The sequence below is a fragment of the Oryctolagus cuniculus genome, chromosome 1, assembly GCF_051225735.1.
Source record: "Oryctolagus cuniculus isolate XC-2025 breed Fujian yellow rabbit chromosome 1, ASM5122573v1, whole genome shotgun sequence".
NCBI classification, from domain to species: Eukaryota; Metazoa; Chordata; class Mammalia; order Lagomorpha; family Leporidae; genus Oryctolagus; species Oryctolagus cuniculus.
In genome coordinates, this window is record NC_142867.1 from 122,739,015 (window position 1) to 122,755,022 (window position 16,008).

The 16,008-nt window shown below is 37.7% G+C and overlaps 1 protein-coding gene across 7 annotated transcripts in view; it reads right to left on the bottom strand.

The window, feature by feature from the left end:
* ARHGAP32 (Rho GTPase activating protein 32) overlaps window positions 1-16,008 on the bottom strand; it is a 318,906-nt gene that overhangs the window by 38,928 nt on the left and 263,970 nt on the right. For 6 of the 7 annotated variants that reach the window (XM_070048334.2, XM_070048333.2, XM_089314208.1 and 3 more), the window contains one exon: window positions 1,220-1,369. The exons of the other annotated variant lie outside the window; for it this stretch is intronic. In XM_070048334.2, coding sequence (XP_069904435.1) covers window positions 1,220-1,369 — 150 coding nt within the window. The remainder of the gene's footprint in view (window positions 1-1,219; window positions 1,370-16,008) is intronic. 7 annotated transcript variants of the gene reach the window in all.

The following is a 16,008-nucleotide window of genomic DNA, read 5'->3' on the forward strand; positions in this document are numbered from 1 at the left end:
AAATCTACTTTACTTAGGGTAAACACAGGATTTTAAACCTTAAACTAAAATAGTAGTTGGGAGCAAGAATGATTATATACATTATATCTACCTACAGAGGTATCTAGATTTTATATAACATATCCACATTAATATATTTTATTAATACATATTTTATCTCTTCACAATTTTGTTACAGTATATATAATTCTTAGTTATGATTATTCTAATATGTTAATTTAAAGTTTAAATGATATATGTTTAATTTTAATTGTTTTAATTTAGATTTTAAAGTGTATTTGTGTGTAAATGACATACACATATGATGCAATTGTAGTTGAATATGCACTATATATACATATAGTCTCAAAACCTTAAAAATAATTCCTCATACCATTACTAAATCAGACTAATAAATCATTTTGATATTAAATTCATTTTTTCTACTTAAATGAATTTTAGTTTAAAGACATAGTTTTGCTCTTCCTGATTGTCTTCATTTGACTATTCAAATGAATATTCTGCATATGTTTATGGTTCAATTTCCATCATGTGCAATAAAACAAAAATTATTTTGATATGCCAACTAGAATATATCTGACCTCAGTCTTCAGAGTTTCTACGACCATGAAATCCTTCTAATTTCAACCATACTGTAATGTCACAAGTATTTTTAGTTTCTGCTTCTTGTAGTCTGTGTACAGCCGTTCTCTGCGGCACAGGCCATCAGCTAGAAGACCTTTATATTCTAAGATTATTTAATTCATTCCTAATATTAATTCAGAATCCCCTAAGTCATCTATTTCTGGTTCTCGCCAACTGTACAGGCAGACGCTTCCTGAATATTCTAGCAGCCCCAAAGGAGAGGACAGAGGAAAGTGCTATTTAACAATATCAAGGAAAACTCCCCTTTCTCTCCCTCCAGTGCACTCACTCCATGCACCTCACTATATTCCTGACTCAGAATTCAAATGATGGAGGAAGGACCATGATGCTACGTATAAAAGTTGGAAGACTGATTTTCGCATTTTATCATGGACGTCTCTGAAGTCCCCTCTCCATCCTCGTTCCACCCAGAGCCCACATGAGCCCTGAGAAGGCACAACCCCTTCCACACCTGCTGCTGCCCAGAGATGAATCAGGCAGCAATGCCTGCCTAACCTGCCCCACGATGGGGCAGACAAAATCAATATGTAGAGCTTGGAAATGGAACCTGTGAGTTTATGAACTTTATTTTTACCTTCAAAACCAGAATTCAGAAGGTGCTCCCCCAGGTCACAGCCAAATACCCTCTCTTTCAAGATTCCCCGTTGCTTCAGCTTCTGTTTTGTTGGACGAGACTTCATGAATGTTCGTAGGAAAGTAATGAGCTTGCCGTGCTTTTTAGACACTAAAAAATAGTAACAAAGAGAAAATATCCTAGTTTTGTGGCAAGAGGTTACATTTACTTGGCATGAAAACAAACAAGCATCATAGAGGCAGACTAGAAAAAAAAATCTATTACACATTCACCTTACAATCTGTAGGAAATTTCCAGCAGAAGTGCAGCTAACGACTGTGTTATAAATAACATTTTTCTACACTTTCTTCTCACCAGTCTATGATTTTACTTGATGGTATTAATAACAAGTTTAAGTGTTGTAACTTCTGTCCCTTAAATTAAGGTCGGTATACCAGCCATCTTCCCAGTGCACAGTAAGGGCTGCTACACAACTCCAAAAGGGACCTGAATCTTACTTTTGCTTTGGAAATCTTCAAAATAAGAAACACTTAAAATGTTGCAAATGGGCTTGCATTTCTAGCCAATTTGTAAGATATTTACCTGATGTTTAGAAATTATCAAAGCATTTGTAACTGGGTGAGTACAGATAAGAAAAGAAAACTCCCTCTTTTCTCATTTTACAAACAGGACAATCCCATGATAACAGAGAACACACTTGTTGACCTATTGGTTATATAAATCTCTCTCTCTCTCTCTCTCTCTCTCTGTCACACACACACACACACACACACACACAGAGGCATCAGGTCTTCTAGTAATGTTCACCTTGCATCTAAATCTACACATACTAAATACATAACCTTAAGTCAGACCAGGACAGAGGATAAGTGGATTAGCACTCCTGGAAACTACTTCCACTGACTGATACATTACAAAGACAATAATGGAAGTACCGAAAACAAACAACTCCCCTCAGAAATGACTTCTGCTGAGAAGTGCAGGTACAGGAAAAATCGTGCAAAAGTCAACACGTGCCTAGTATGAAGAGCTCATGGGTGAGCCGCAGGAAAGGACACAAAGCCATTATGCCTCAGTCCTCCTACAAATGATGACTCGGAGTGCTACTGGGTCCTACTGAGGTTTCTAAGTGAATCTCCATCTTAGACATCCTGAGCTCCCGAGGGGACCTGTGGCCTAGATGTACACTGCAGGCATTGCTCTGGACTGGATCAAACCTTTTCTATCCATTTCTTTTTGTTTTTACTAAAAACACTGCTTGCAGATGTAGCCATCTTTTGTGCAGACTGTAGCACGAGGGTGACAAAGCACTGAGGCATGCTGATGACTGACAGGTTTGCTGGGGCATCTAACTTTCCATGCAAAAACCAGGAAAAATCCCGGGCAAGCCATGACCAAGCAGTCAGCCTAAGCTGCACAGACTAAAATGGAAAAGGCACTCTCTTCAATACTAACTATTTGAAATATTATTAACATCAAAGTTACAAGTGGATTCTATCTCTGATATACTCTGAAGACTAGTAAATTATAACACCTGTTGTATCTGAGATTCCTTGCTGTAAAATTAAATATGTGCTGTTTTATTCGTGAATGAAATACAATTATAGCACATGTGATTAACTTCTGAAGTCCGCTACACACATACTAATGTTGCTATAGCAGAAGTTATAAGTGCTCACTTCGGCAGCACATATACTAAAATTGGACCGATACAGAGAAGTTATGAGCTGGCATGTTTCATTTTCCCCATGTTGCAATCATATTGTGTGTTATGAATCTTTGGTAAAGAGTGGCCACCAGATCATTTCTGTTCATTTTCAAATATTTTTTATATGAACTTTAAAATAATTTTCACTAAGTTCCACACAAAATACAATTAAGTTTGGTTAGCAACAATTTAACCTTACACAGTAATTTGGAATAATTTTAATTTCCACAGTATTCAATATTTCCACCTAGAAACAGGGTATGCCATCGTTCTTCTAAATATTTTCTCTCTCTCATTTACATACTCCACATTTTTCTGGATAGGGACATTGTGGACATTGTGATTTTTGCTGCTTTTCTAGATCGATCACTTTCTTCTAGATCTGCTTTTCTAGATCGATCACTTTCTTCTATTATGGTCTTCTCTGGTAATCACTGGTATGTTAGAAAACAAGTTCTTTAAGGATTGCTCACATGTGGTCACTTATTAAACTACTTATTAAACTCACAATAATTTTAGGATTTTAGTTGATCCTTTGGTAAACGTGGTAATTCAAGTCTTTTTCTGGCAGAAGTAACTCCTGATTGCTGTTCAGATGTTACTAACCAGCTAGAACCTCCGAGACACATGTGAACAGGAGGCATTCACATTTTGTGCTGAATTTGATGAGAACTCCTGCTGAATGATGTATATGAGAAGACATTCTTTTAGTCACATATTTCAAAGAATGTCTCAAAGCGGGAATTGAATCTCAGCTATTTTTCAATCAGAAACAAATATGTAATAGGCACTGTATCTCAGGAGCTGTTCTAAGTCCTGAGACTAAGTGAGAGATGAGAAAGACAAGGCACACGCCACCACAGGGTTTACTGGGAGGAGACAGACAATAGGGATAGGAACACAGTCAGTACTTAGGATACATTTTATATGTGCAAGTGACTGAATGTTTCCACATGGGTAAGATTCATTTCTCACAGCACTGTTTAAGGGTACTAATATTATCCAAATTTTAGATGAAGAAACTGAGGCACAGAAGAGGAAGCTAAAGGGCTCAGGTTTAAAAATCAGGATTCAAATCAGGCCATTTGCTTCAAAGCTCAGACTTCTAGCCAGCAAAAGGTACTGCCTCCACGAAGACAACAGGTAATATCAGACTGTTATTGGGGGCTAAAGGGAAATCAACTGGGGGAAGAAACCACTGCAGACAGGGGCTGACTTCTCTGAAGAAGTCTTAGCTGAGCTGGAAGCCAAGAGACGGTGGTGAGCCAGGGAGACAGTGGCACAGGATGAGGCCGAAGAGCAAGCCAAGGCAGGATTCCAGGCCAAATGGCGTCAGGGTTGATGCTCTAAGAACACGCTGAGTGCCTGAACATTTTCAAACAGTTTCTGTAAAAATAACCCAACATGTGTATCAGAAACCTGAAATTGAAAGCACATCCAGGGGAATTGGCTGAATAAACTGTGAGATATCCCCAGAGAGGATGGCCATCAGTTTTTGCTGTTTCTATCTTTAAGGAGGATCTCTATTCACCAACATGGGGCATCTTCAGGACACAGTAAGTCAAACACACAAGGCAGAGAACAGTGCATTTACCACGTGAAAGCATGAGGAATGCACACGATGCACACACGCACACACACAGAGTATCACACAGAGACTGCTTGCACACAGGAGCTTATTTTTGCAAAAAGAAACACTGGAAGGATAAACCAGAAACTAACAAAAATGGGGCAAGTAAGATGGATTGGGAGAGTGGAGGATGGGGACAGTGAGACTTCCCTGAGCAAAATTTTGCTATATAATTTGGGTTTTGAATCACATTAATGTTCTTTCTGCATGTTCAAAAATAAACATAAAACACTTTGAAAAGCAAATTCTAATACTGAAAATAACCTGAAAACATGCATCCAATAATATACAAAATTCATAACATGGGGCTGGCATTGTGGCCTAGTGAGTTAAGCTGCCATCTGGGATGCCAGTATTCCATACGGGTGCTGGTTTGAGTCCCAGCTCCAGCTTTCCTGATACAGGCTTGGAAAAAGCAGCAGAAGATGGCAAAAGTGCTTGTGCCTCTGCCACCCTCATGGGAGATCCAGATGAAGTTCATGGCTCCTGGCCTTGGCCTGGCCCAGCCCTGGCCATTGCAGCCAACTGGTGAGTGAACCAGCAGAGGGAATATCTCTGTGTATATGTACATACATACATATATAACTCTGTATATATACATAACTTTGACTTTCAAATAAATAAATAAACCTTAAAAATAAGTAATGTCTGCTCATTTAAAAAACTGATAACATGGTCAAGAGACAGAAGATAAATGACTCATTAGTAGTAACTGACCACATGCTGAGTAGGGACATACTCTAAGAACAAAAAGATTGCCAAGTAATATGTAGCTTCATTCACATGTTTCACTTGTGGCAGTATTGGTAGTGTAGTTCTGAAACAATCTGATACACACTGTGGGACAAAACAAATTATCAGAAACCAAGATTTCAAAAAAGACAGAATGATAAAATTAAAGAACTCAAGAAAAGAAATCTGCAGTGTTAACCGTTATTGGAAATGTCGACATGAACACATGAGTAACAAGCACCTACATACTTTCCCTAAGCCCTGACAACTGAAGACACTCAGCTGACAATGGTGCATCAGCAGAAATGGAGGCCTGAGGTCTCAAATCTGGGTTTCTAAATATCATCCCTTAGTAAAATGAACCTGAAACCCTTGAAGAAATGCCTGATTGCAAGTCGACAGCAGGCAAGGCACAAGGTGAGAGCAGGAAACCTTGCTGTGACAGAAAGCAAGGGACCCAGACTGGTGGAGCTGTGCCAAGGGGTCAAGGCCAAGGGACCTCCCTGTTCTCTGCTCTAGGACTATCTGACCATCACAAAGGATGAACAACCATAACTAACTGTAAAACATCCCATAAATAAAAATTCACAAGTCCACAGTAACACTTTCCAAAAGGAAGGAAATAATGATTTTGGGGACAAATGAAACTGGAAGATGTTTAAAACTGCAGCAGCAGTCTGCCAGATTAAACTGGGCTGTTCAACAGGACAAAACAGAACAATTCACTTCTTTCAAATGACTTAGTAAAATCCTACTTGGAATTATAAACTAGAACAAATTATACATGTTAATTAACTGTTCCTGCACAACTCACCGATAACTGCATGGAACCAGATTTGTAACTAGGAACTTCCAATCAAACTCTCACCACCACAAAATCCCCTTTATCAGAAGGCAGTTCTGTGCAACTGCACTCTTGGACACTGGGTAGATCTGTGCCTCCTTCTTGGTTTGGTAAGTTTGGCTCAAGAACAAGGAAATTTGTCTTTCTGTTCCTGTTAGCTAAAGACTTCACGTTCACTTTTCCTAAATAGTGACGCAAGGCCCAATTAAGAGCTGCAATAAAGCTCAAAGCTAAGGCACTGCACAGTGTCCCCAGCAATGCTGTGCTCACTTGGCACTGGAAGGCCCTGGGAACCTGGGCTAAAATGTGTGCAGCTCGGCTTCTGCTCTGTGAGGCCACCTTGCTCCTGTTGGAACTTGACACTTCAAGTTGGAGTGACAGGAAGAATCATCACACAGGCTCTCCTTGCCAGCGTATATCCCAATCTGAGGCCCCGAATCATAGGTATTCATGTTAGTAACTACACATAAACCCTTCAGTGAGTTCTAAGCCTTCAATGGAAGATTAAACCATCTTGTGCAGAATTTGGGTGCTGCTGTTACTCATGCTATAATTGGCATTCTCACACATTACAGTAGAGATAGTTGTGGGGGAATGAGAAGCCCTGACATCTATAACTACATAATCAATTATCTGGCAAGATAGACTCATTTCATTGCACTGGACATTTAAACTAATAAAAATATTCCATTTGATTATACTCAGATCTGAGGATCTAATACTTCCAAATACAAACGTCTCCTTGTACTAATTTTATTCATTTCAAGCTTCCTTCTCATTTCTTAGACACTAAAATGTCCAAAAGGGACTTATTTTGGGGCACAGCACTGTCCCCCACCACTGCCTTCCTGTTCAGTCTTACCACCTGCTATCTGGGGAGGAGCATAAGTGCTGGCCCCTGTCAATCCTATCAGAGACTCCCACTGAGGAAGGGGCAGTCGCGGGCTGGTTTGAGACAGGTCAGTGCGTATAGACCGGCTCTATTGAGGAACATGGGAATGCAGTGGGCAGGTCAGCATCAGGGTTCACCAAATACACTAGAGACGCAAAAATGGTAACAGATAAATGTCCACAGATAAAATACTTCCAAAATAAAACACAAAACAATACTCAGACAAGATGAAATCATACCACTTTATATCCAATTCCCTACTCTAGAGTTAAAATGCAACATGTGCCGCAATGCTGAATTCTTCCACACTAGACATGACAGATTTTATATCTGCAATCTTCTTTTAAACCCGAGACAGACCCTACCAAACCAGTCTTTCTGGTAGTTAATAGCTTTAGCAGTAAGACACACAACTGAGTTATCTCCAAGGCAAATCTTTATGATACCAATAACCAGTAAATAGGGAGATACTAGAAATATGCAGCTCAGTAAGCCACAGTGAACCTTGAAACGTAGGGACAGGCCACTGGAATTGCGCAAGCACGGTATTTCTCAGACAGTCCCAAAGCAGTCTCCTAGTATTTCACCTAAACTAGATTTGTCTAAATTGGTCCTCAGAAATCTCTAAGACCAATTTAAGGCAGGTCTTGACTTGGATTCACCTCTGAGAGCATAAAGGAAGATGGTCTTTGTTTAGATAATGGCCTCAGCATTGTTGACTTGATGATATGCATTGAGTTCTATGATCTATAATAAACTCAGAGCCAAGCAGACAGAATTAGACAGTAGTGGTGGGGCTATATAATACCTGTGGAAATTGCCCTGATTAAACCCAAGGTGTAGTAAAGTATAAAATTAATGTTTCATGTGTCCAGTGGCATTTCCTCACATCTGGTTTACATCATCCTGTCTTTTACTCAGAGGTTTCAGCTCAGATTATCTGGTCATTTTGAAGGAAATACAGGAGAGGAGAAAACACATACAGGCAACTCCTAGGCACACTGACATATAAGGCCAAGAAACACTCGAAAGGTACATAGTTTTCTATTTCCATTCTTTCTAGTTCTGGGAGATTACTTTTGTCAATCTGGTGAGTATAAAATTGTGCTTCTCTATAATATGCATGTCTGTGGTTGCTAATGACAGTAGGTGTTTTTCCATGTTCATTGGTCATTCAGTTTTCCTCTGCTGTGAAATGAAAGGTCCTCTCTTGTGCCGATCTTTCTACCTGTCTTTCTCTTATCCATGTACATGACTTCTTTACATACTCTAGCAATGACTCCTTTGTCAGTTACAATTGTTGCAAAAATCTTCTCTAAGTATGTGGTTTATCTCTTGGAAAAATTTTAAAATATCTTCAGATATATTTTTAGCACTTTACGACATCTTTCCTGATCCCAAGTCATAAACACCCAGCCCTATTTCTTCTAAAACTTCTGCTTTTTCATGTTTTTTAGCTGACTTTGTGCTTTTTGTGTTTTGTGTTTAGGAAGGGACAATTTTATTGCTTTTCCTCTTATGTATAATCTATTATTACATCATCTTTAATTGGAAGTTCTTGCTATATTGATTTATAAGACTGACTCTGTCTTAAGTGAAATGCATATCCAAAGCTTATAGAAAATGCGTATCAATGGGGCAAGGACAAAAGCCTTAGTGTGTGACAGGTCTCCTAGTGAGTTCTCTTGATTCTATCAGTTCTGTCTCTCCATCAAAACTTCCCTTTCTTAACTCCTAGCACTTTATCTGAACATATGAGCCCCTCCACTGATTCTTCAAAACTGCCTTGCATTTTAATTTTTACCTCTGTTATGGTTCGCACTGGATTAGTCTATCCAAAACCCATGCAGATGTTTAAATCCCAGATTCGTATATTAATGACTAATGGATGAAAATGGAGACTTGATCTCACTACAGTAATCATGGCGGTGAGCCGAGCGGAAGGTGTTTAGATCACTGGGAGCCAGCAGAGGAGGGATGAACACATAGGCTAAATGGTTTCCTGTGTGTCCCTCTGTTCCCCGGTTCACCACGTGATCATTTCTCCACACCTACTCTGCCATTGCCAACTTCCACCAGATGCTAGACTAATTAATGGGGCTGCCTGATCTTCAACTGTGAACTCCCAAACTGTGAACTAAATAAATCTTCCTTTTTAAGAAACTGTCATCAGGTATTCTGGTTACAGTAATGAAAATAAGACTAACAATACTATTTCATATAACTTTAGAATGAGCTTGCCAAATTGTGGGCACCTCACTGAAGAGGAAATGGTTATACAGATTATTGTGGAGAATGCATTTGTTTATAATAGTGAGCCTTCTTATCAATGAATATAGTATCTCTCTTTACTTATTTAAGTTTCTTTTATATCTTCCAATAAAATTTTCTAATTTTCTTCCAGAAAGGTCATATAAGTTCTGTGGCTAATTTTAGGAATTTAGTGATTTTGCTGCTAATGTAAATAGTACCTATTTACTATATCCTGCTTTCTTTATCATTTATTATTAGTATTTACAAATAAAATTAGCAACATGGTGAATGAAGCACACACCACTTCCAAGATTACAACCTTGTCTCTGACGCCTCTAGCCGTGTGGCTACAAAGAGCCTAACCTCTGGGCCTTAGCCTTTCCTTATCTATGAAGAAGTCAAAAATAAAACTGCTCCAGGATAGTTGCAAAGATTAAATTAGTTAAAAGTCTACAGCACTGGGGCCGGTGCTGTGGCACAGCAGGTTAACACCCTAGCCTGAAGCGCTGGCATCCCCTATGGGCGCCGGTTCTAGTCCCAGCTGCTCCTCTTCTGATCCAGTTCTATGCTACGGCCTGGGAAAGCAGCAGAAGATGGCCCAAGTCTTTGGGCCCCTGAACCCACGTGGGAGACCCAGAAGAAGCTCCTGGCTCCTGGCTTCGGATAGGTGCAGCTCCGGCCATTGTGGCCAACTGGGGAGTGAACCATCGAATGGAAGACCTCTCTCTCTGCTTCTCTTCTCTCTGTGTATAACTCTCTGACTTTTGAATAAATAAATAAAATCTTTAAAAAAAAAAGAAAAAGAAAAAGTCTACAGCACTGAGTGATGAACAGAAAGCCTCAGTAAATATTCACAGCTATTAATGTATTTTTCATCTTTTACTCTCCAAGTTGGCTGAACTCTGTTATTATTTCTTATAACTTGATCATAGCTTTTTTTCTGGATTTACAGATCTGACATGAATACAGATCTAATTCTCTCCAAACCTTTTTTTTAAAATTACTACTTATTTTCATTTTGTTTGAAAGAGAGAGACCATCAATCTTCTGGATGACTTCCCAAATGCCCACAAGTGCCTCAATGCCTCCAAAAACTGCTTATCTTAGTCTTGACTTTAAATAGATTGTTTCATAGGTTTCACCACTAAGAACATAATTTGATTGGGATTTCTGGGTAGAAGCCTTAAATATAAAGAAATTCCCTATTCCTAACTGCTAAAATATATAAAACGAACAGTGTGCTGGCCTTTATCAAGTGATTTCTCTGCATCTTTTATGAAGATCTTTTGATCTGTCTTGTCTGAGTTTTGAGCTTAGTAAGCTAAATTTTACACACTTTGCATTCTTGTTTTTATATTTATGGGATGAATCCCGCTTCTCCTACTTTCCCTAAATCCTCTTCAAGTAATGAAAATGGGTGCAAGAGACTTGAGAAGGCATATGGCAATTTAAATAACAAAAGCCTTAAGTCACAGTTAAGTTCCCTTCTGAAAATTGCAATAATCTTAAAAGTACTGTAAACATAGTAGAAATGGCCTTCAATACACGAAGAGGAACTCAATAGGGTGCAAGCACAGAAAAAAAAAATTATAGAAAATGGGAAACTGTAATAGGCTGTAGATGCCTTAAAAACTAGCAAAGCAGAATGACAGATTGACAGGGATAGTCTTAAATAAATAACTGAGGTGAATTCTGTCACTTAGTACTTCCAAATTTATTGAAAGAGATGCTGATGTAAAAACCACTTCTGGCGTGCACTGTCATATGAAAGACCTTTGAGTCACTGAGAAATAAAGCTTCTGAACACGTTAAGTGAGCGCTCATGCTGGGGAAAATGTGATGTGATTCTTATTTTATCTATATAGCTTTAAGTACAGCAACTAGTTTAAACTTAACCAATAAAGGTTTTATTTGCAAGTAAATTATCTAGAATAACTCCAAAATCTTTTAAAGAAAAATTTCTAGGTAGTTGAGCAAGATTCTAATATGTGACTCAAATATTGGCTAAATGAAATAATTCCGTTTTTTAGTAACTGAAACAGAACTTCTTGTAACTTTATCTCCTTTATAATATAAAAACACTTTAATGTAAATAAGACTTTTAGGACAAATAATAATATAAAAGAAATTCCTTAAGGCAATAACTAAAAAATAAGGATGAATAATTCTGATGATGTGCTTTTCAGTTTTACAAAAAAAGAAAAACCCTTCCATATCACAGTGAAGTCATTATTGTAAACTGAACTCAGTTTTGATTTACTGAAATAAGGACATGATGAAGAACTTTTGTCACTGGCTTTATTGTTACTTCTGTAAATCCTCTGGTCCATTTTGTGACAGATCTGCCCTCTCTCTGGCTCTACCCATTGACCTGTTCCCATTCCTACAAAGGAAAAAAAAAAGATAAATCCTACACCAGATATCCAACAATAACTGAACAAAAATCTAGACACTATAGTAATATCACAACAGAAATTACAGTACAGCTAACATCTACAGAGTGTTACTATGTGCCAGTGCTTTCCAGACTCCAGCTTTCACATCAGTGCAGACCTTAAGAGGTAGTGGTGAGGACTCAAGTTATCTGGATTCCTGTGTCGGAGATGGGGATCCTTAGATTGTTCTTGCCTCTTGGCTTTGATTTTAGTCCAACCTTGGCTATCCTGAACATCTGAGGAGTAAACTAGAAGGTGGAAGTTGTCTGTCTCTCCCCCACTTTTTTTTTTCCCTGTCTCTCAATTTTTTTTTTAAACTCGCATCTTGGGACAGGGGTTATGTTGCAGTGGGTTAAGCTGCCACTTGGGACGCCCACATCCTATATCGTAGAGCAAGTCCAGGTCCCAGCTACTGTTTTAAATATAAATTCTTTCTAATGTATCCTGGAAGTCAGCAGATATTGGCTCAAGGGCTTGGGCTCCATTCACCTGTGCAGGAGACTTTGATGGAGCTCCAGGCTCCTGGCTTTGGCTAAACAGGCTGTTGGGGACATATGGTGAGTGAGCCAGTAGATAAAAGACCATTCATTCATTCACTCATTCATTCATTCATTCACTCTGTCACTCTGCCTTTGAAGCAGAATAAACAATGAAAACAAAAAATCATCCTGTCTTAAAGTCACACTCTAAATCATTTAAAATCAAATACAAGCACTTCTCTCTGCACACTAAAATCACTGCCTTAAAAGTTTTTCAGAGGAGCTGGCACTGTGGCACAGTGAGTTAAGCCACAGCCTAGAGTGCCAACATTCCATGTGGGCACCTGTTTGAGTCCCAGCTGCTCCACTTCCAATCCAGCCCCCTGCTAATGCACCTGGGAAAGCACTGGAAGATGGCCCATGTCCCTGGGTCCCTGCAGCTATGTGGGAGACCTGAAAGAAACTCTTGGCTCCTGGCATCAGCCTAGCACAGCCCTGGCTGTTGCAGAAATTTGGGAGAGTGAGCCAGCGATGGACAATCTTTCTTCCTGTCTCTCCCTCTCTCTACAACTCTTTCAAGTAAATAAACAAATGTTTTTTTAAAAAAAAGTTTTTCAGAGGAATGAGTATGTTGAGTAAACTCTATCTCCAGTACATTCTATGTAATGATTTAAACATCATTATGGGGATTATTAGAATAATGATACTTTATTTCTCTCCTCTCTTCTGTGTCCAGCTTAAATGATCAAGATAAACTAATAATTATATTTCAATTCCTTCTCTTTAGTGTATTTCTTTTCACAGAAAGCAGAATATATTTGGATACTATAACCTGATTAGAGGTTAATGTGCAAAACATAGTAGGAGCTTATGAAACTATATAACAAAGAAATAAATAATTACAAAACTTCAAAATAACGGAATAGACATATGTCAGGAGAAATGTATCAATTGCAAATAGGAATATGGAAATGCAATGTTCCGCAGCATTAATCATCAGAGAAATATAAATTAAAAGCATACACAATATAACTTTTCCCCAGTTAAGATGGGTATTATCAAAAATACAAAAAACAGTGCTAGCAAGAATTTTGAGATAATGGAACTTAGATGAAATTGGTGTGAAAACAAATTGGTATACTATTGTGAAAAGCAGTAGAGAGGCTCCTTCGATCAAAAATGGAACTGTGTATGAGTGAAATGGTCATCTTTTCATTTGATTATTGTTTATCCCTTATTCACATTCCCACCGAATCAGGCAGGGTCTTTCTACTTTCCACCTAGTTTAACTCTTCATACAGAACAGCAAGCCCTTGACTATAATGTAAATTAAAAATGTTATCTCAAAATCTTAGAAAGAAAAAAGAATCATTACAAAACTGTGTTTATGAACTACATTTAATCTGCTCTCTTTATATTAAAAATAAAAAAAATTAAAATATGTAAAATATTCAATTCTAAGAGGTGAAAATGATAAATTATATTTCCTCTGATATTTCTTCTGTTTATATACGTAATCTCAACTGATCCCTTTATCTTTGTACAGGATCTTTAAAAAAACCATACTGAAATACCAAGGAAGGGATGTATTTTAAATAGATTCATCTTTTCAAATATCCTAATACTTAATCTTTAGCTTGCATTTGAACATCTCAGATGCATTTTTTTCTACTGAATCTGACATCTCCATTTAAATTTTTGAAATACATAGATTATGATAAGTTTCATACAATACATCACTCAGGCCAATGGCACTTCTAAGTCTTAACACTTTTGGAAAAAAATGAGTAAGAATAGTTTGTATGAAAATTTATTCTTTTTTATATAATGAGAACAAATTTCATCTACTTCACATATACAGTTTTAACAGCATAATTATACTTCCCACTCTTCACTCCCTCCCTCATTCTCACCCTTCTTCCTCCTGTTCTTATTTTTTACATTAAGTTTTTTTTAAAGATTTTATTTATTTATTTATTTGAGAAGTACAAACAGAGAGAGTACAGAGAAGTACAGACAGAGAGAGGGAGAGACAAAAAGCAAAGTCTTCCATCTGTTGGTTCACTCCCCAAATGGCCTCAAATGGTACTGTGTGTGTGTGTATATATTTATATATATATATACACTACACACACACACTCCATATACTACACACACACACTCCATAATTTCTTCATCTAGTCATCAGTTCCTGAATATCCAGGTTAATTCCATTTCTTAGCTACTGTGAACTGAGCTGCAATAAACCTGGGGGCACGGACACTCTTTCATATGCCGATTTCATTTCCTTTGGGTAAATCCCCAGGAGTGGAATGGTTGGGTCATATGGTATATCTATTTTCAGATTTCTGAGGAATCGCCTACTGACTTCCATAACAGTTGTACAAGTTTACATTCCCACCAATAGTGTTCTTTACTATATTTGGTAGTACCTTATAATACCTAAATGTATAGCTGGTTTGTGGTAAAATATTACCTAACCACAAAACATTAATAACTGAAGATTTAAAAATATGCACTTGAGCCAATGCCCTAGTATTGAAAGCTTTCATGGTTTTCTAATAATAAGGCAGAACGTCTGATGAAGGCTGTCCAGGCAGTCATGCCCATTATGCAGGAATGTGCTAGTGAGAGAGCTCCGGACCAGGAATGTACAGATGTGGTTTTAGTCCTGATTCTGCCAATAACTAATTATAACATTTTATTTTATTTATCTTTTCTGTGTTTCATGGTCTCTCTTGATCTGTCAGTATTTTTTCAAAATATTTTAAAATAAATTTACATATTTTTTCTAATTTGAAAGGCAGAGAGACAGAGAAAGATATCTCTCCCAATTATTGGTTCATTCCCCAAATGCCTACAATGGCCAGGACTATTAATTGGTTTAGCCCTTAATCAGTTTAGACTTCAATGAAAATTCTAGATTTCAATGAAAACAGCCAAGAAATTGTGAAGTACTCTGAGCAAAGTGTGGAGTGTGAATAGCACAGAAAGTTTATAGTCTATGAAAATTATCTTTTCTTGGGAAGATTTATCAGGAGGAAAAAGCAGACATTTAAAAGTTCCTTGGAGAGTTTTATCCAAAAAAATTCAGGCCTCTGAAATTACCTGGAAAAGGCTACATAAACTTGTCAGGTGCAGGTGTTTGGCCTAGAGTTAAGTCAGCACACCTTCATCCCGCACTGCAGTGCCTGCACTCACTTCCTGGTTCTGGCTCTTGATTGGAGCTTCCTACTAATGCAGACGCTGGGAGGCAGTGGTGGTTGAGTTCCTGGCTCCCAGCTTTGATCTGACCCAGCACCGCTGTTGAGGGTATCAGGAGTAGATCGGCAGATGAGAGACCTCTCTCTCTGCCTCTCAAAAAACTTCTTAAAAAAATTTTTAATAAAACAAGGTTTCAAGAAAAAATATCACTGTTAAAGTGTATTGTTTTATGCACTCATATAGTACATTAGGTTTAGCACTTTTTAAATGAAATTTAATTTAATTTTTTTTTTTTTTGGTTTCACAAACGCTCAGAATAGTTAAAAGGAGTCTTAATATAAGTAACTTATATAACATGCTTATAACTGTTGCCAGGACTTCATGCATAACTGTACTATCTCCAACTGCTGAAGATATTCACAGTTGTTGATCATACCACATGGTATACTGTTGCTTACATTTCTTTATTTGTTTGCATGTCCTTTTTCAACAATACAATACAATGGCCACTTATAGTTTTTATTAGTAAATACCATATACTTTATAAAGATTAATTTTTTATGTGACTTTCAAAAACTGAAGTAGGAGAAAAACAAGGCAAATATTATCTAA